The 19,081-nt window shown below is 40.1% G+C and overlaps 2 protein-coding genes across 4 annotated transcripts in view; both read right to left on the bottom strand.

Moving 5' to 3' along the window:
* The window catches only part of brinp1 (bone morphogenetic protein/retinoic acid inducible neural-specific 1), a gene marked incomplete at both ends in the record, with an annotated part of 136,772 nt that overhangs the window by 9,437 nt on the left and 108,254 nt on the right, over window positions 1-19,081 (bottom strand). Inside the window, one exon of the mRNA XM_080742687.1 lies at window positions 17,415-17,651. Within this exon, the coding sequence (XP_080598813.1) occupies window positions 17,415-17,651 (237 nt within the window). The remainder of the gene's footprint in view (window positions 1-17,414; window positions 17,652-19,081) is intronic.
* Window positions 4,033-6,047, bottom strand: LOC308298973 (uncharacterized protein). 3 transcript variants are annotated; one of them, XM_080742688.1, is made up of 7 exons: window positions 6,018-6,047; window positions 5,797-5,867; window positions 5,596-5,673; window positions 5,403-5,482; window positions 5,165-5,251; window positions 4,980-5,057; window positions 4,033-4,758 (listed from the first exon to the last, which is right to left on the bottom strand). In XM_080742688.1, the coding sequence occupies exons 4-7, from the start codon at window positions 5,439-5,441 to the stop codon at window positions 4,654-4,656; spliced, it is 309 nt and encodes a 102-aa protein (XP_080598814.1). In that variant the 5' UTR covers window positions 5,442-5,482; window positions 5,596-5,673; window positions 5,797-5,867; window positions 6,018-6,047; the 3' UTR covers window positions 4,033-4,653. The 3 variants fall into 3 exon arrangements, with proteins under 3 accessions (XP_080598814.1, XP_080598816.1, XP_080598815.1); XM_080742690.1 differs by lacking the exon at window positions 6,018-6,047 and having other exon boundaries at window positions 5,596-5,670; window positions 5,797-5,864; XM_080742689.1 differs by lacking the exon at window positions 6,018-6,047 and having other exon boundaries at window positions 5,596-5,825.

The following is a 19,081-nucleotide window of genomic DNA, read 5'->3' as shown; positions in this document are numbered from 1 at the left end:
AAGCTACAGTGATTATAATGCCAAAACAAAAAAACAAGACAAAATACGAATATTTTCTTACTGATTTACGAGTGGTTTTGTTGGTTACTTCATCACGAATGCTTTCGTCATCTCACGCACACGAATCTGTATCACGCGCACACGAATGCATGCCTGGAATCAAACGGCCAATAATCACGTGATCAGCAGAGAGCCAATGGAGTGCGGCCTTTCCCACTAGCCAATCATAATTCTCCATTCTTGGCAGCGGTTGCCATGTCTGGTAAAAGTGAGTAATCTCTGCTTTCTGTTGTTTGTTCCTCACATAATATGCCCTATATAAAACCTATATCCACACGATATTTGTTTTTAAACTATTGACTAATCAATCATTTTTATACATTAAATAAAATAGAAATGCATATATTATTAATACACACGATAAAAGCCACTTACAGATGCTGCAAATCAAAACTAGACAATTAACCTTACCTCCGGCCCTGACCTTTTTACTGTAAATACAATATTTATTGTTTCTTATTTTTTTCTTATGATTGATGATACAATGTGCACAATAGCCTAATGTATTTTATTATTCTGTCATTTAATGTACATAGCATCCATGAAATGTGAAATGGATGATTACAAAAACAGACCATTTGGCCAAAACAAACTAGTTACTATGATGAACAGTGTTTCATAACAGATTACAGTACAACTTTGACTGTACAACCTGGATTAATGAACATTTTGCTAATAAAGAATGCAATCAATTCCTAATGTAATTTATTTACTTACCAGCAGACCCTCTGATGTTATAACCAAGCTAAATAAGTGTTCATGTACAATAGGTTATTTCACATTGATGTTAGCAGACAGTGATGACCAAGATCAACTTTAGGCTGGAAGGAAAAAATGCTACAATAGTCAAATACAAATGCACAGAATTATATTTTATTAGACAGTGGCTCCACAGTGTGTGGCAACCAGGTTAATCAAACAGATTTTCCTGCCGAGTCCCCGTTTCAATGATGTGTTCAATTGCTGAATCTTATTTGTTAGTTTCTTTCTACATGAAAACTAATTATAATAGAACTTGCAGAATTAATTGTACAAAATTATCGATGTGATTGTTTAGAGATGTAAAGGATGTTTGGAGGAGGGTTTCAGTATTTCTAATGTAGGTGTTGTAACCAGGGCAGGAATTTCAGGGAGGCCATGAAGGCCATGGCCGTCGTTGCCCCTCAGTTTGGCCTTGTGCCCCTCCAAAATATGGCATGCCCTGAGGCCACAGTGGCCTTAATGCCCCAGCTGACTGTACCACTTTCTCCTCTGTCTCTGTCTTGCTAACATGTGACACCAGTGTCTTTCTTGTCATGTAGACAACAGTGTAGTGTTGAGTTCCCATTTATAAACCAATCCAGTATCTTTGATTTGTACAGGGCTGAGGCTGAGCATCAGATTGTAAATACCCATTTATTTATTTCACAGCAGATATTCTACATATTAAATGTAACATTTAAATTAAATTCATTATTTAAATGGACTAAAATTGTTGTTTTATTTGATGGCCTTCCTGCCCCGGCATTTGGCTTTTGGGCCCTCAAAAAATGGACTACACTAAAGGCCAAGTGGCCTTGCCCCTAAAACGATGAAATTCCAGGCCTGGTTGTAACAGTAATACAGTGCCTGGAAAGGGCATTACATAGAACTGAAAATGGAAGGACCATAGGTTAAGTGTCTGTTCAGCTCTACAACGCTCTTCAACCTACTAAGGCTAGACTCATTGGCTAAGTTGACCTCAACAATGAAGATAGATGTCCCTACTGTGGTGTCAAATTTCAACATCTCAAAAGTGCATTCTGCTGTAATTATATTAGAAATGGGCAAATAAATAAGAATACAAATAAGCAAATAAAGAAACATTGCACTGCCCTAAACTATTTTTAAACAGTAACAGAGCACACATGACACACATTAACCACTGTGTGCTGGATTCCAGGTAGTGAAGACTGTACGAGGGAGAAGGACACTTTGAGCAGAACACTTGTCGACATAACACCTGTCCAGGCAGGGAGGAACATGAACCCAGTGGGAATTAGGAACTTTGGTAACGATGCCACCCCAGAGCAAGAATATCATACAAGGTTTCATAATTTTAGATTGTAATTAGGGAAAAGCAAAGATGGGAGAGTTAAATGTTTTCATTTAGTTCTATTGTTTTAGCGATTTTAAATACTTTATTTCAGTGCATGTGTGCAAGTGCCTAAATGTGTCCTTTTAGACACAATAAGCTGGCAATTTATTTTATTACAATTTACAGTGACACTACTAGCCCCCATAAGTAACATCTGCCCATGAAAGATTGTGGTGCCTCTTTTTGAATGGACTTATTGCATCTAAAAATACATATTTAGCCATTGTACACATGTCCCCAAGCACTGAAAGCAATGTAATCAAAATCGCTAAAATTATAGAAGAAAATTAACACATTTTAACACTCATCTTGTCTTTTCTCTAATTACAATCTAAATATGAAATCTTGTAAAGGTGTCCATTCAGTCAAGTTTGCGATTCTATGTGGTGATGTCAGACGGAGAGAGAGAAAAACAGAGAAACCATCACTCCTCGTGCTCATGGCGGAGGGCGTTGTAGAAGCCATGGAAATCACTGGGCAACACCTGCTTCATTTCTTGCAGATGTTTGAAGTTCATCGCTTTAATGGTGCGGCGGCAGGTGTAGAGTGGGGACACTGTGGTGATGTTGCTCTTCTTCCTCAGTGATGGGGACTCGTAGGGCTTCCAGGCGTCTGAGTGGTCGATCTTGTACTCCATACTGCCATCAACGTTGTACCTAGGATGAATACAAGGACAGTGACAGGGGAGAAAAGTCAGGTTTTAATACTCATTAAATAATGTTTGTTTTGGTTTCCGCAGCCATGTCATTATTATGTATTCAAATACCTGATTGCTCGGAGGTCATGCACGGTGGGATCCCCAGTGACCTTTCCCGGGCGGATGGCTTTGCAGAGGTTCACCTGGCTGAAGTTTTTGAAGAAAGTGTGGTCTACATACTTCACTTGGTATGGCCTGGGATTGGTACGGGCTTCCCGGATGGCAACGACATACTCAGCTGGAACGCAGATGTCTCTGTTCCTCAGTCTTCTCTCAATCACACTGTGCACAGGATGTACTCATCATAAGAGGGATGTTCTTCGAGGAAGTGCACGATGCACGAAGCAAACTCGTTGGCAGAGAGACCAGCTTCACCCTCATGCCATAAGTAATTTGATGCATCATGTGAAGTCATGTCATACATGGTAAAGTTATGGACACAGAGCTTGGTCTTGAAATAGAGGGATGAGGCCTGTAGCTTGGAGCAGAGCAGGAGCCCCTGAAGATCCATGCATGTCACCAAGGTCTTCTCACCTGCCTCGTCTTTGTCCTTCTGCTTCATGGCTTGTGCAGTGTCCTTTTTGTTGCAGTGCTCCTTCCATGTGGCAGCCTCAATGTTCCCAGCCTTGAACGCACAGCAGGTATCACACTGGTCTTTCTTCGGGTGAAAAAGAGAGTAATTCAAACATTAAACATTCTGGTGAACACTTGCCTTGACAGCGCCTGGATGCCATGGTCTGCACTGGAACGGATATACTCTGCATGGAGGTGATTGATGGACTTGAACACAGGCTCCAGGTACATCTTAGTAGCCTGATCTCAGACTCAGCTCACGCTTTAGTCTGAAACTGTGCTCTATTCTAAGCGATTTACAGGGAGGGACTTTTTTGCGAGCGCGCGCGAGTGATCGACACGCACGGTGGACGCGACGCACGGTCGCGGACTGTGTGTGTGTGATTGTGTGTGTGTCTCTGTCTGTGCCAGTGACAGAACTGCGACCAGAAACATGTAATCAACATAAACAGCTTGGTGAACTCAGCGTGTGCGTGTGTGTGTGTGTGCCTTCCTCAGCCTGCCTGTGTGTGAACTTCGTTTGAATCGTTTCAACTGCTGCGCGGATTGGATATTCGTTAGACCCACCCCCCACCCCCCGCGCTCATTGGAGCAGCCGAAAATAAAAAGTGATTCCTGTACTCAGCTCCAGACCAGAGAAAGAGTCCACTCTGAGAGTGGGCGGGGTCTCTGGTCTGGAAGCAGGCTAACATCTTAGAGGACGAGGACCGGCAGTAGTGCGAGGGAACTTTTGGAAGGTCCAGAAGGAAGGTCTTCAAGAAGTCAGACTCCTCTTTCCTTACCCTCACCCGCTTCTGCTTATCTTCCTCAGTAGGGCTTTTCCCTCTTCTTCCTACCCACTTCAAAAAAGACCACTGCTTCAAGCCTAGGGTTGACAGGAACATGCGTTGGCACACTCCGAGTCTCCTGCCATCTACGACAAGGTGACAGAAAATGGATGCCGACCTCCTGGATTTCTCTGCTCCTGTCCTCCGTCGCTTTACACTGCTCACCTCTACCAATGATGCAACATAAATCTTCCTCTCCTCTCTCAGTCTAATTTCTCCCAGAAGTACTTGAAGATCTCTTCTCGCTTCGACTCTTCCACTTCTCTGCAGTGCAGTTTACTGGACCTGTGGCCGGCTGCAGACTGACATGACACACCCATTTTTCTTCCCTCCTTTAACACTGACTCTCTATTCTTCCTAGGCCAGATATGACTGGCCTATCATTCTACGCCTCTTCTGGATGTTGTTCTTCCAGCCCTCTGGATTTCTCCTCTTCCTACAGAGACCAGCATCAACACCTGAGGAGTCTTCTTCCACCTCAAGTCCTATATTGTGTCACAAAAAGAGAGAAAATTTGTCATTCAGACCATTAGTGTGCGAGTCTCTCTGTGTGTATCTGTGCAGCCCCTTGCGTGCACATCTGTGTGGGTATGTACATGTGTACTGTATGGATGTGTAGTTGAAAGAAAAGAGTTAAATAGCAAACATGCACCATGCAAGATACTACATTACACACATGTGTCCATATTAATAATGACAACAACACCTTCATTTCCAGATTCCGATTCACCAGGAGAATCACCATGTTGGTCACGTTCAGGTGTCCAGTTTCGATCAAGCGGATCTGGGAAAGAAAGAGGAACAAACAGAATGCACACGTTGACATAATTCAGTGTTGCTAGGACTTTGCATTCTTTGCTCTGGCTGACTTAAGCCTGGTTGTACACAAACCTTCTTCGTCCCCACTTGTGTCGTCATCCTCAACTCCTTCAGAATCTTCATCCTCCACATTTGAGTCCGGCTCAACTCTGTCTGCACCTAAAGAACAGAAAAGAAATATGAGATGTTCTCACATTAAGTGTGAGGCGCTTTCTGGTCATGTACAGTATGATTCTGAAGGAAAAAAATGAAAATGCAACATTCAGCAGTCACTATTTGTGTTTATTACAGTGATTATTAATAATAATACCTTCATATCCAGATTCAGCAGCACCAGAAGAATCACCATGTTGGTCACGTTTAGATGTTAGGGTTAGTGGTCGAGTGGATCTGGGAAAGAAAGAAACAAAATGAATGCAATGTTAACACACCTGCAATTCAGTGTCAGGCTTTGCTCTGGCCAATAGCCTCGGTTCCCTGGCACTTGTTAGTTTTACACCAACCTTCTTCTTCCCCACTTAAGTAGTCATCCTCAATTCCTTCTTCGCCTCCCTCATTTGAGTGAGGCGCAACAACTTCTGCTGCAGAAAAAGAGAAGAGACTGAATGTCAAATAGAAAACATGCAGCATTGACAATAATGCAAAGTGTCACATGTGTGCGTCATGTTTTTGTATGAAAGACTCTATACAGCTATTAATATTACCTTCATATCCAGATTCAGCAGCACCAGGATTATCCAACTCTAATTTAAGGTTCCATGATGAATCAAACCCTCTGGTAAAAACATAAGAGGAACACAATGTACAGTGAATGCAAAGTAGAAATTACATTGCCAAGATGTTGCATCCTTTGCCCTTAATCTGTTTTACCACAAACCTTACTTCTCTCTCAGTGGGTGTGTGTGTGCGTGCGACAAAGACAAACCTTCAATCTCCTCAATTGATGAGTCCTCCACAACTGCTTCTCCTGCTGAAAGGGGAAAAAGGTCACACAAATTAATGAAATGGCTACTTTTTAAGATTGTGATACTACAGCAGATACTGATTAACAATTTGTGTTAAGGTAATAATACTATGTTTGAAACTAGTACAGCAACAATTCAAAATGGGTACTTAGTGCATGTTTAGGGATTTGTAACTAGGACAGCAGGTACAATACAAAACCACACATATGTGTTTCTATGCACTATAATTCATAACACACCACACCACATACCTTCACTCCCAGATTGAATCAAAACAGCTGACCCAGCACTGGCAGCATCAACTTGGTCACAATCAAGTGCATCTTGGAAAGATACAGATTATCATTAGAACACTGAATACAGCAGCTAATTATTGTAATTCATGATTAAAACACTTTGATTTCCAAATGAATCACACAAGTTGCACCACAGCCAGAATCACTACACACATCATTAAACTGAGCTGACTTATTCCTATTTTTCTTTCTATTTTTTTTTATCCCACAAACCTTCTTCGCTGCTTTCACTGCTCTCTAGTACAGTCTCTGCCTCGTCATGTCTGCCCCTGACATACTTGACGCTAACCAAAGCACACAGCTCCTCCATAGAATACATCATCCTGAAATGTTATACTGAAAATAAAAGGAGAATACAGGGTTAAAATCAAGGGTAACACAATGGTGTAAAGAAATTAAGTACATTTTCTTAAGTACTGTACTTGAGTACAATATTGAGGTATTTGTACTTGACTAGAGTATTATCAATTTCCAATACTTTTAATCCACTATATCTCAGATCCAAATATTTTACTTTTACTCCACTACAAGCTGAATTATTTCCAATTTCCAATACTTGTACTCCTCTATATCACAGATCAAAATTATTGTACTTTAATACACAACAAGCTGAGTGCCTTTGGAGTACTTTTACTCCAATGCAAGCTCACAGTGCGACTCATTGTGAGCATGTAGATCTGCCATTTTCAAAATATTTGAAATGGGACATTCTGCATAGAGTACTTTTACTTTTGGCACTTTAAGTACATTTTGATGCCAACACTTTAGCCATTTTATCAAGTACATTTTGAATCCAGACTTTTACTTGTAAAAGAGTATTTCTACATTACATTATTGATATTTGTACTTAAAGTAAAAACATTTGAGTACTTTTACCACACGTAATGGTACGTTTTTGTCCAGATGGAACCAAATGGACCCTTTATGGACCCGTTAAGGGTCCATTTGGTTCCATTGACACTCTATAGAAGTTGTTGTGCTGGCAGCTTAATGTAATGGTACGTTTGTGTCCAGATGGAACCAAATGGACCCTTTATGGACCCGTAATGATGTAGTAGCCTATTATAGACGGAGCTAAGATGCTAATGAGGCTAGCGTTAATATTAAACTTTCTTTACATCAAATAAAGACCCCGGACTAAACCCTAAAAGACACTACTGCTAAGCACATTTAACAAACGTTTTAATAGATAGATTGCTGTATTTTATGATAATAATAGCGACGTTATCTTACCTTTCTCTGTCTGTCGGCTCTGCTGTGAAGACTGTAGCATAGTTACATACGTTTCCCTTTTATAAATAAAAACCGATGACAACACTAACAAAAAAAATGAACGGTAAAAAGATGAAGCATCCAAATAAAACGTATTTTGACAAGTGATAAAAGTAGAAAAAAGTGAAAAGAAAGCATTTTTATCTAACGAAGACGACAACAACACAACACTGTCTGTGGACGAACCGGAAGTACACAAAACGCCTCTGCGCGCCCGCCCCTTCCCCCTTCCCCCCTTCTGCTTGAATACTATACTAAAAGTATTAAAAAGAAAAGTACAAGACAGCTACAGTTCAGTGATACAAGGTCAACTAAAAAGAGAAATAAAAAAGATGTTGGGGTGTTTTTTTACACTGGGGTAGCCTATCTATCAATTCCTACAACATTAAATGACAGAATAATAAAATATATTGTGCACATTGTATCATCAATCATAAGAAAAAAATAAGAAACAATAAATATTGTATTTACAGTAAAAAGGTCAGGGCCAGAGGTAAGGTTAATTGTCTAGTTTTGATTTGCAGCATCTGTAAGTGGCTTTTATCGTGTGTATTAATAATATATGCATTTCTATTTTATTTAATGTATAAAAATGATTGATTAGTCAATAGTTTAAAAACAAATATCGTGTGGATATAGGTTTTATATAGGGCATATTATGTGAGGAACAAACAACAGAAAGCAGAGATTACTCACTTTTACCAGACATGGCAACCGCTGCCAAGAATGGAGAATTATGATTGGCTAGTGGGAAAGGCCGCACTCCATTGGCTCTCTGCTGATCACGTGATTATTGGCCGTTTGATTCCAGGCATGCATTCGTGTGCGCGTGATACAGATTCGTGTGCGTGAGATGACGAAAGCATTCGTGATGAAGTAACCAACAAAACCACTCGTAAATCAGTAAGAAAATATTCGTATTTTGTCTTGTTTTTTTGTTTTGGCATTATAATCACTGTAGCTTCCCCAAAAACATTCATACTTTTTTTTTTTTTACGGATATTTTTTTCCAATTAATTTGTTTAGGTATAGTTTTTTTGGTAAAAATGTTTACGAGTAAAAAAAAGGCAAAGTACGAATACGAATTTGATTTGGCCTAATAATAACCCCATAGCCCTGGCATGGGCGGCTCCACAGGGGGGCATTGGGGGGCAATGCCCACCCAGATTAGACTTTGTCCCCACCAAGTCCAGATTACCCCACCATTATTTTAAGATGCTTTACAGGTGATATGTTCTTTATATGTTCTTTGTGTTTATTATAAATATGCATTTTCAAATGAATGAATAGTTTAATGAAAATGCAATAATAAAAGGTAGCCTAAACTAGTTATTCCTGTGTTGTTGTGCTTGAAGCACAGGAAATTCAAATCATTTCAGTGTGAAAACGTATAATGGACATTACTGGTTTGGCTCAAAAGCTGTTGCTATAGGGGTTTGTTGCGAAATAAAGTGCCCCCTTTGGAAAATTGAATACCCCCCTGCTGATTATTCCCTGGAGCCGCCACTGGGTAACTGGGCCCTGGGTACAAGGATTCACTGTGTGGCCCCCCATGAATGTTCTTCATAGGCATTTAGACTGGGAATGCACTATTTTTGCCTCAACTATTGAAAAATAGCAGATATACAAGCTCACAGCGCGCCACCGAGTGCCGCGCTGCAAGCTTGTAGATCTGCTATTTTTGGAGAAAAAAAATTACCCGATTCTATAAATGTCTTCTATATCCTTCTATGGTTTTATTGCTTGTTTTATACAAGCTTGCGGTGCGGCACTCTGTGCCGTGCTGTGAGCTTGTATATCTGCTATTTTTCAATAGCTAAAGTATAAAGTCATTAAGGCCCCTCCACCTTGGGCCCTAGTAACTCAGTCCCACTTTCCCCCCCCCCCCTTGTGACGCCCCTGGATGCAGTGAGCGATGTGAAATAAGGACAGAAGGGAGTAAAGAGAGAAGAGGGCGGGGGCGTGAAAGAAAAAGGGGGTGACGATGGGGCAAAGTAAAAAGTAAAGAACGCATATGGACAGGGAAAGAGAGGATGAATGAGGAGTACACGTTTGGATTGGTTCACAGGGTTCAAGCATGTGGGAGGTATTGAGTGAGAGAGAAGGGAGAAATTGGATGGAATATTTGTTGTTGCATGCTGTGAAGACGTAGCTTTCCCCATTTCAGTATGTTCGCCTGAGTAATCAAGCAGTTTTCTACTGTTTTGATAGAAAAAACACCCAATTGAAAACTCGATTTACAGTTTCGTACTGTATACAATCTACTCTTGTTTTAAGAATTTCAAATCATTTTAACGGCAAACAAGCCAAATACATAATTATACAAAAAATGATGACCTATTCTCTATTATTAACTTACATTGTCAGTGAAAAATAACCATGAAAAGGTTAGAAGCAGAAACACTTGAAGAATTCTACAGACAGGTAATTAAAAATGTATTACTGGCAATAATGGGTTCTATTTATTTATTTCCCCTTTCTATTATGAATAAAATTGAAAAAGTTTAAGTAAGCTAATTAGCCAACAAATTCAATTGGTCATAATTGCAATTTCTTCTCATTATCTTTATTTCAATAACAATGGCCTCATTGCTTTGTTCATGTGGATGATTAGTTATAAGAATCCTATTCAAGCTCAACCATTTAAATAAGTACATAGGCTTTGATGATCGGTAGATTAAAGAATATGTTGTTGAATCTGTAGAGCTTTCCTTTTTCTGGTCAATTTAAACATACTGTTTTATGCGATAGAGAACACTGCTTTTCTACAAGATGAATATCCTAGGAATGAAAATAAAATGATTAACCTCTGTATAATAACTACATATTTATTTAGCGTTGTTAATAGAACATGGCCTTAAAACATTGTGTGCTGAAATCCTATAAGCGTAATTTTAGTCAGTATTACTGAGAAGACTCTCTCGCCTGTGATGTCGAAAAGCAGGACACAGCACAGGGTTCAATCGCCTCCTCTCCCAAGGTGAGCTCTTTAATGTTCTCTGCAGCCAATCACAGTCTGCCTCTAACAAGCTTTCAATCTTTCTGCAACCCAGAGAAGCTTCAGTAGAAGGCAGAGGCCATCAGCATATGAAACACTATAAGGCGCTACGAACTGGCTATATCTTCGACTGAGTATCTCCCTCCTACACACACTGAAGAACTCTGTTCCATCCAATCCAATTCCCATCAACATCAATGTCTGTCCTTCCTATAGACCTGCCCCTGACCCTGCCAGAGCCCAGCTCTCTCATGCCCGACTCAAACAGCGGTCCATTTAACCATGTCATCAATGGCTCTGAACTTGTGCCTTTGTGGAAATTGAGACATTTTCAGCTGAGAAATTGAGACTAAATGACCAATTGAGACGCAATGCCAAAAATAACTATCTTGGAGTATGTTAATTAAGAAACAAGACACGAGAGGGAGTGCTATATCGTGGTTATTGGCACAGCTGTGCCAATAACCATCGCCCTACACAGCCGTGCCAATAACTACGACCTCAAGTGTTTTATTGCTTTTAAACAACAATTACCCAAAAATATAGCAATTAAAAATGCATTGATATTGTGGGTCAATTTACTCTCAAAATAAACCCTAACCCTTTTTTCATCTTTGTCAGAAAGACATGGGGTCTGACGGAGACAATAACCTGCCAACTTGAGCAAATTAGATGGAGATTGTGATTGTGAAACTGAATAAAAACCACACATAGAAAACATAAAACCTCAGTGTTGGTTCTGGTTTGTTATTTGATTTAAAAAAGATTTAAAATAGTGAAAATATCTGATCTACAACGCCTCACATCACAAGGCGTTTTGTGCTTGTAGATCTGCTATTTTCACTACTTTTGTGTGATGAAGTAGGGCTTTAAATAAGGAGAGAACATACAAATTTGAAACTTGGAGATACGAGGTTTCTGCCCACCAGTGACGATATACTCCCTGCATCTATAGTATATACAGGTTCGGGCCGCTCCGCTTGCATTGCACTGCCGTACCGACCAGTATGTCTGAGTCATAGTTTTGGGGGCTTTGAGTACCCATTGTACTCCTATGTCTGTGTCCATTTTGTGCCCATATATGGATATATCCGTTTCTGTCTGTCTACCGGTGTCCCTTTTATGCCCATATGGAGATATCTGTATCTGTAAGTCTTGTCCCTTTTATGCCTATACAGTATGGAGAGCCCTGATATCATCAGCATATGCCCACATATGCCCATATATATTGGAATGTCCATATATGGACAATTTGGTTGGATTGAAGATTCTGGACAATTGGTTATTGCGACCGTCAGGGAGCAGTTTACTATGAAAACCTCCACCGGCCGTCCGTCCGGCCGTCGGTCGGTCACACGTCACACGTCACACCTTTGCCCTGCTCATATCTCCGCATCAGTATGACATCACACCACATGTGTACACAAACCTTTGTGTACGTTGCTGTGGCAACAGTCTGTTGTTGCTGGTTTGTTAGTGTACGTTAGCAACCACCTTAGCAACCATGGTTTTACCCTAGCAACCAACTGTTTACCCTAGCAACCAACTGTTTACCATAGCAACCATGTTTTTTTTACCCTAGCAACCAACTGTTTACCATAGCAACCAGATACGCAGAGCAGGGATCTCCATATATGGGCATAAACAGGTGACATCACACTGATGTCAGATACTCAGAGCAGGGATTTCTCCATAATATATGGGCATAAAAGGGATTCTGTTAGGGATCTCCATATATGGGCATAAAAGGGATTCTGTTAGGGATCTCCATATATGGGCATACAAGGGATTCTGTTAGGGATCTCCATATATGGGCATAAAAGGGATTCTGTTAGGGATCTCCATATATGGGCATAAAAGGGATTCTGTTAGGGATCTCCATATATGGGCATAAAAGGGATTCTGTTAGGAATCTCCATATATGGGCATAAAAGGGATTCTGTTAGGGATCTCCATATATGGGCATAAAAGGGATTCTGTTAGGGATCTCCATATATGGGCATAAAAGGGATTCTGTTAGCTGTTAGTGATCTCCATATATGGGCATAAAAGGGATGCTGTTAGGGATCTCCATATATGGGCATAAAAGGGATTCTGTTAGGGATCTCCATATATGGGCATGAAAGGGATTCTGTTAGGGATCTCCATATATGGGCATAAAAGGGATTGTATCCCAGATGATGCCCTGTTAGGAGATCCACACTAACAGAATCCATATATGGTCCTACCGACAGCTGCTATAAGCCAACCCTGGCGATAAGGTCTGAGTCGAAGAAACCTCACTCCCTCGAGTCCTTGCCACTGCATGCGTTGAGTTTGAAGTTGGTTGGTCCCATACTGTATATGCACATGACCATATGGGCATAGTGTCAGATCTGTGGCTCTGGACAACCGGATCTCTGTATCTGTCTTGTCCTGGTCCCTTTTAAGACCATATATGGAGATTGCTGATATCATCAGTATATGCCCAATTGCCCATATATGGTCATGCCCCTTTTTTGCCCATGTATGGAGCTGACTGATTTCTTTGCGGCTGATGCCATGACGACACATTGATGTTAGACAACACACTCCATATTTGGTCATGGCTGCATAGGGAACTCCTTATTGCGACCGTAAGGTCGCAGTTTATTGCGACCGTAAGGTCGCAGTTTAGTATGAAAACCTCCACCGGCCGTCCGTCGGTCACACGTGCGGTCGACCGCACGTCACACGTGCGGTCGACGTGTGATGAGGTCACGATGAGTCATCTATGCCCAAATATAGATTTCTAGGTCAGATGGCCCATAGAGTTTGTGATGTCAAACCTAGCAACCCAATATAAACAAACCTGATGTCAGACCTGAAGTATCCTTTTATACCCATATATGGAGATACAGAGATCTCCATATATGGGCATATTAGAAAGCCCATATATGGGCATATACGGATGACATCAGGGATATCCATATATGGGCATAAAAGGGACAAGGGCTTACAGTTAAGAGATCTCCATATATGGGCATATCAGAAAGCCCATATATGTTCATATACTGATGACATCAGGAATATCCATATATGGGCATAAAAGGGACAAGGACTTACAGTTAAGAGATCTCCATATATGGGCATAAAGGGACAAGGACTGTTACAGTAGATATAGAGATGTCCATATATGGGCATAAATGAACAAGGACTGACAAACACTGAGATCTCCATATAACCTATGGGAATATAAGGGACGAGGACTGTCAGCTTGTAGACCTATTTTCTAAATATTGTTGTACATTAAAAACTTGAAATGGGTCGTTCTGCATAGTACTTGGGATTTGTTGATGTAAATGTTCACATAGAGTGTAATAATTGGTAAAACAAACTTTTGGCCTATTTGTGGAGATAAGGTTGGTCGCTTATCTCCCGATTAGGGAGTCTTACTGGTATTGTTATTGCGACCGTCAGGGAGCAGTTTACTATGAAAACCTCCACCGGCCGTCCGTCCGTCGGTCACACGTCACACGTCACACCTTTGCCCTGCTCATATCTCCGCATCAGTATGACATCACACCACATGTGTACACAAACCTTTGTGTACGTTGCTGTGGCAACAGTCTGTTGTTCCTGGTCTGTTAGTGTACGTTAGCAACCACCTTAGCAACCATGGTTTTACCCTAGCAACCAACTGTTTACCCTAGCAACCAACTGTTTACCATAGCAACCATGTTTTTTTACCCTAGCAACCAACTGTTTACCATAGCAACCAGATACGCAGAGCAGGGATCTCCATATATGGGCATAAACAGGTGACATCACACTGATGTCAGATACTCAGAACAGGGATTTCTCCATAATATATGGGCATAAAAGGGATTCTGTTAGGGATCTCCATATATGGGCATAAAAGGGATTCTGTTAGGGATCTCCATATATGGGCATACAAGGGATTCTGTTAGGGATCTCCATATATGGGCATAAAAGGGATTCTGTTAGGGATCTCCATATATGGGCATAAAAGGGATTCTGTTAGGGATCTCCATATATGGGCATAAAAGGGATTCTGTTAGGGATCTCCATATATGGGCATAAAAGGGATTCTGTTAGGGATCTCCATATATGGGCATAAAAGGGATTCTGTTAGCTGTTAGTGATCTCCATATATGGGCATAAAAGGGATGCTGTTAGGGATCTCCATATATGGGCATAAAATGGATTCTGTTAGGGATCTTCATATATGGGCATGAAAGGGATTCTGTTAGGGATCTCCATATGGGCATAAAAGGGATTGTATCCCAGATGATGCCCTGTTAGGAGATCCACACTAACAGAATCCATATATGGTCCTACCGACAGCTGCTATAAGCCAACCCTGGCGATAAGGTCTGAGTCGAAGAAATGCTTCTTTCCTGGCAAGAATTGCCCCTTTATACCGTAGGGCTCGTTTGTGTATTGTATGACATCACGCCACATCATCGGCTGAGGACTGTGTGATGTCATCATATCTCCATATATGGAGACATAAGTTGCTCATGCCCAAATATGGGCTGGTGAGGTCAGACTTAGTGTGATGCGTAGGTTATCTCCATATATGGAGATTCAACTTCAATGAGTAACCATGGCAAACTGTCAACTGCCCGTATGTCTTGATAATTGGTAAAACAAACTTTTGGCCTATTTGTGGAGATAAGCGACCAACTTATCTCCCGATTAGGGAGTCTTACTGGTGGATGTGTCAGAGTGACGTCAGAGGACCGGCTCCCCCACTCTCTGTCGCACAGTTCTCAACATACATGAACTACAGAAGGACACACAGATGGACACACGGACAGAGATTTTGCGCATTTATACTGGCTTATTATTATTATTTACTAAGAGCTACTGTTGACTTGGCTAATAATAAGTAATACTGATTGCTCATTTATAAACTCATGGTAGTGCATATTCTGGTTTCAGCTCAGATCCTCGGGCCAGACCGCTCTAACCTTTCCAAACGCTACAGAAGGTGATTGATTCTTTGCTATTAGTGCCCCTAATGACAAATCCCCTTGGAGTAACCCCCCTGAGGAGCGCAAGCTAACAGAAGCAACCCCTTTTTTTTTTAAATCACACCTGAAAACAACTTCAATTATAATTTTTTACTTGTCTGTTTGTCTGTGTATCAAATGTACAAATTGCAGCTATTATTATTATTGCCGTTGCTGTTGTCGTTGTTGTTGTTGAACTAATAGTATTATATTTCTAAAGCATACAAGTAACTAATAAGTAAGTAATTATTATCCCAATGCCTTCAATTCAGTTGTCTCTTTAGGTGTTAAGGTTTTGATATTTTTCAGTGTGTCACCTTCAGTGACTCATCCTCACCCTGTCTGTCCTCTGTGATACATAAATATATTTATATGTTTCTGCCAGGTTTTTATTTGCACACTTTTATAACATATCAATAATATATAAGGCATTGTGCCTTGCCAGGTGGATATTGGGCACTTTCCTTAGGGAATAGCTCTACCTTTTTTACTTCTGTATTCTGTTAATCAGTGGGGTTGAGAGCTCTCTTTTCAGCACGTTTACGTGTGCGTGCGTGCACGTGCGGGTGTGCGTGTGGGTGTGTTGGGGGGGATAGTCTGGGAGATATGTGAATCATCAACTAGAGCAAGTATACCGGTATATTATGGAGCGTTACTTGAATATGTCTTGAGATTAGACATGCAGGAAGAAATATTGCTATACACCATATTAAAACATAACCTCCTGCACACATTTCTCATGAGAGACATGTAAAACTGGCTCTATCCAATGCTTTGGGTTCACACCGTCAGTGTAGTGATTGCACACATTTTCACCTCTAATACACTGTACTCTGCCAAACATGGATTAAGAAGTCACTGTTATGATTAATAGCTCTGGCTTTGTCTCTTCTAAAACAGAAGGTGTCCAAATGGCTCCTTGAATAATGCAATAGACCGCTTTATTGCAAATTGGCTGCTGAGAAGTTAACATGCAAAGCTTTATGCATTGTGTGTTCTGTCAAAGGTGACTTGTAAAATGGTGACACCCCCCCCCCACACACATAAAAAAAATACAATTGCGGGCGTAAATTAAAGCTTGTTACACAAAATGGTAGGTCTGCACGATAAGGACAAAATTTACCTTGATATTTATGCCAAATATCTCAGTAGCAATACTGAGGTCTCAATCTCAAACTTTGTCATATCACATTTACAGCAAAAAATCTCTCTATATTCAGTTAAAGAAAAGTAAAATAGGGAAAACGAGGATAAAAAGAAGTAAATAAAATAGGAAAGTTCGCTTTTTTTCCCCCAGCATAATAATTCTATATTTTTTAATGTGGGATAATCCAAAATGATAATGTTATATTATTCAGCCTTAGTACACTGTTGTGTTAATGTAGCCTATATGATTGTTTACACACTGACAACATCAGCACAGGTACCCATTGTACAATTTGAGAATTAATGTGTTAGTTGCCTGGGTCCTATTGGCCCAAGGGTCCTATTGGGTCTACTGTATTCATGTTATGATTATAAGTAGTGGAAAGAAACCCACTGACTAATAATATTATTAGACTAGTAACCTTTGGTATATATTGACTGACTATTTTCTGGGTCTAAACTGTAGCTGTATTGGTTTATGAAAACTATGTAGAAAGTAGGCCACATATGGGTCTTAGATTTATTTTTCTGCATCGGAATTTAGCCAGACGAGGCGTCTATATAATGAAAATATCAACTACTATACAGTACAGTTATGCGTTGACAGATATTTCCAGCAAAATATTGCTATAAAAATGTCTTGCTCACCAGAGTTCTCAAAGTCCTTGTAAGAGGTGGCCCAGGACTCAGCCATCCCTAGCAGGGTGTTCTCCATGATCTGGATGTCAGTGATGGGACAGTTGCATTGTGGGTACTCCTCGGCGCACTGACAGATGCACTGGCTGTTGCGGCAGACGTACTCACCCTCACCATTACACATGATATAGCTCAGAGCTGACTGGACAAACTTCTCCTGCAGATATTCTGGGAAGATGACCTGAAGACCTGGAATACATAGAAATTTGGAGGTTTCAGTACCTTGACAAGTGCTAGAAGACAATGTGTTCTTAAAGGACAACTTTGTTTTTTTTACAACAAGAATTCATATTTTTAGATTGTAAGTAGAGAAAAGAAAAGATGAGTGTTAAAACGTTTTCATTTACTGCTTTCTATTGTTTTAGCGATTTTAGTATTTTGATTTCAGTGGGTGGGGGCATGCGTACAAGTGGCTAAATAGACACAATAAGCTATCAATTTCTATATTAGCCTACTATTTACACCAGCCCCCATAAGTCATCTGCCCATGAAAGTTTGTGGTGCATCTTGGGAATGGGCCTACTGTGTCTAAGAGATATTTAGCCTCTTGCATGCATGCCCCCACCACCTGAGGGCATGCATGCAAATCAAAATAGTTAAAATCACTAAAACTATAGAAAGAAGTAAATGAAGACATTTTAACACTCATCTTTTCTTTTCTCCAATGACTATCTAAAATATGAACCCTTGTTCATAAACTAAGTTGTCCTTTAAGGTTTTGAATCCTTCAAGGCAACCTAAATCCCATTGTTCTGTTGTGAGGAGATAGATGATCAATACACTTGTGGCAACAACAACAACAAAAAAATACCCTACTGTGTATTTCTCTGTGAAATGGTTTCACAATTATTGGGACCCAATTATTGGGACCCCCTTAAATCAGAACATTGTGACACTGATGAGGATCGGTCAAAATTCCCTTTTCCACATTAACACCCTGGCATCATATTGGGCACGTCATTATAGGCAAACAAATCATTTGTTCTACAAGCTCAAACTGTGAGCTTGTATTAACTATTTTCAAATAGCACATTCTTAAAGTGATCCCTGACTAATACGACAAATATGTCTTAATACATTATAATTGTCCTCTATAACTACAATGTAAAATTAAAAACACCTTAAATATTGTATTTCTTCTAGAAATAGCTAATCTTTCACTCAGTAGGGGAAATGCCTGTCGCAAGTTGATGATGTCATAAATGTCATGTGTCATTTTTATGGCATGCATGTGCAAAAAAACAAAACACAAACACATTTGAAATATTGATTTGATGCTCATATTAACCATAGGAAGTATTAAGTTTGTTTTTATTTTCACATGCATGCCATAAATTCCATAGGGATAGATCACACTTGACATTTATGACATCATCAACTTGCGACAGGCATTTCCCCTATTGAGAGAAAGATTCACTATTTCTAGAAGAAATAAAATAATTGAGGTGTTTTTAATTTTACATTGTAGTTATAGAGGACAATTATAATGTATTAAGGCATATTTGTCGTATTAGTCAGGGATCACTTTAAGTATGAAACAAGTTCTTCATCTAAGTATCTACTTGACTACAAACTAAATCAGAAGTAGTTTATTTTATATAAGACAGCACTTGAACATA

Source organism: Nannobrachium achirus (genome assembly GCF_963921795.1).
Source record: "Nannobrachium achirus genome assembly, chromosome: 15".
NCBI lineage: Eukaryota > Metazoa > Chordata > Actinopteri > Myctophiformes > Myctophidae > Nannobrachium > Nannobrachium achirus.
The sequence above is the reverse complement of the archived record's forward strand: the minus strand, read 5'-3'. Positions and strand labels throughout refer to the sequence as shown.

What these genes read in the sequence shown, in the direction of transcription:
- LOC308298973 (XM_080742688.1), bottom strand. Translation starts at nt 5,441, where the DNA reads ATGGTGATTCTTCTGGTGCTGCTGAATCTGGATATGAAG. An exon ending in TGCTGAATCTGGATATGAAG is followed by an intron (nt 5,252 to 5,402) that starts GTATTATTATTA and finishes TCTGTTCTTTAG; the next exon opens with GTGCAGACAGAGTTGAGCCG. An exon ending in CACAAGTGGGGACGAAGAAG is followed by an intron (nt 5,058 to 5,164) that starts GTTTGTGTACAA and finishes TTTCTTTCCCAG; the next exon opens with ATCCGCTTGATCGAAACTGG.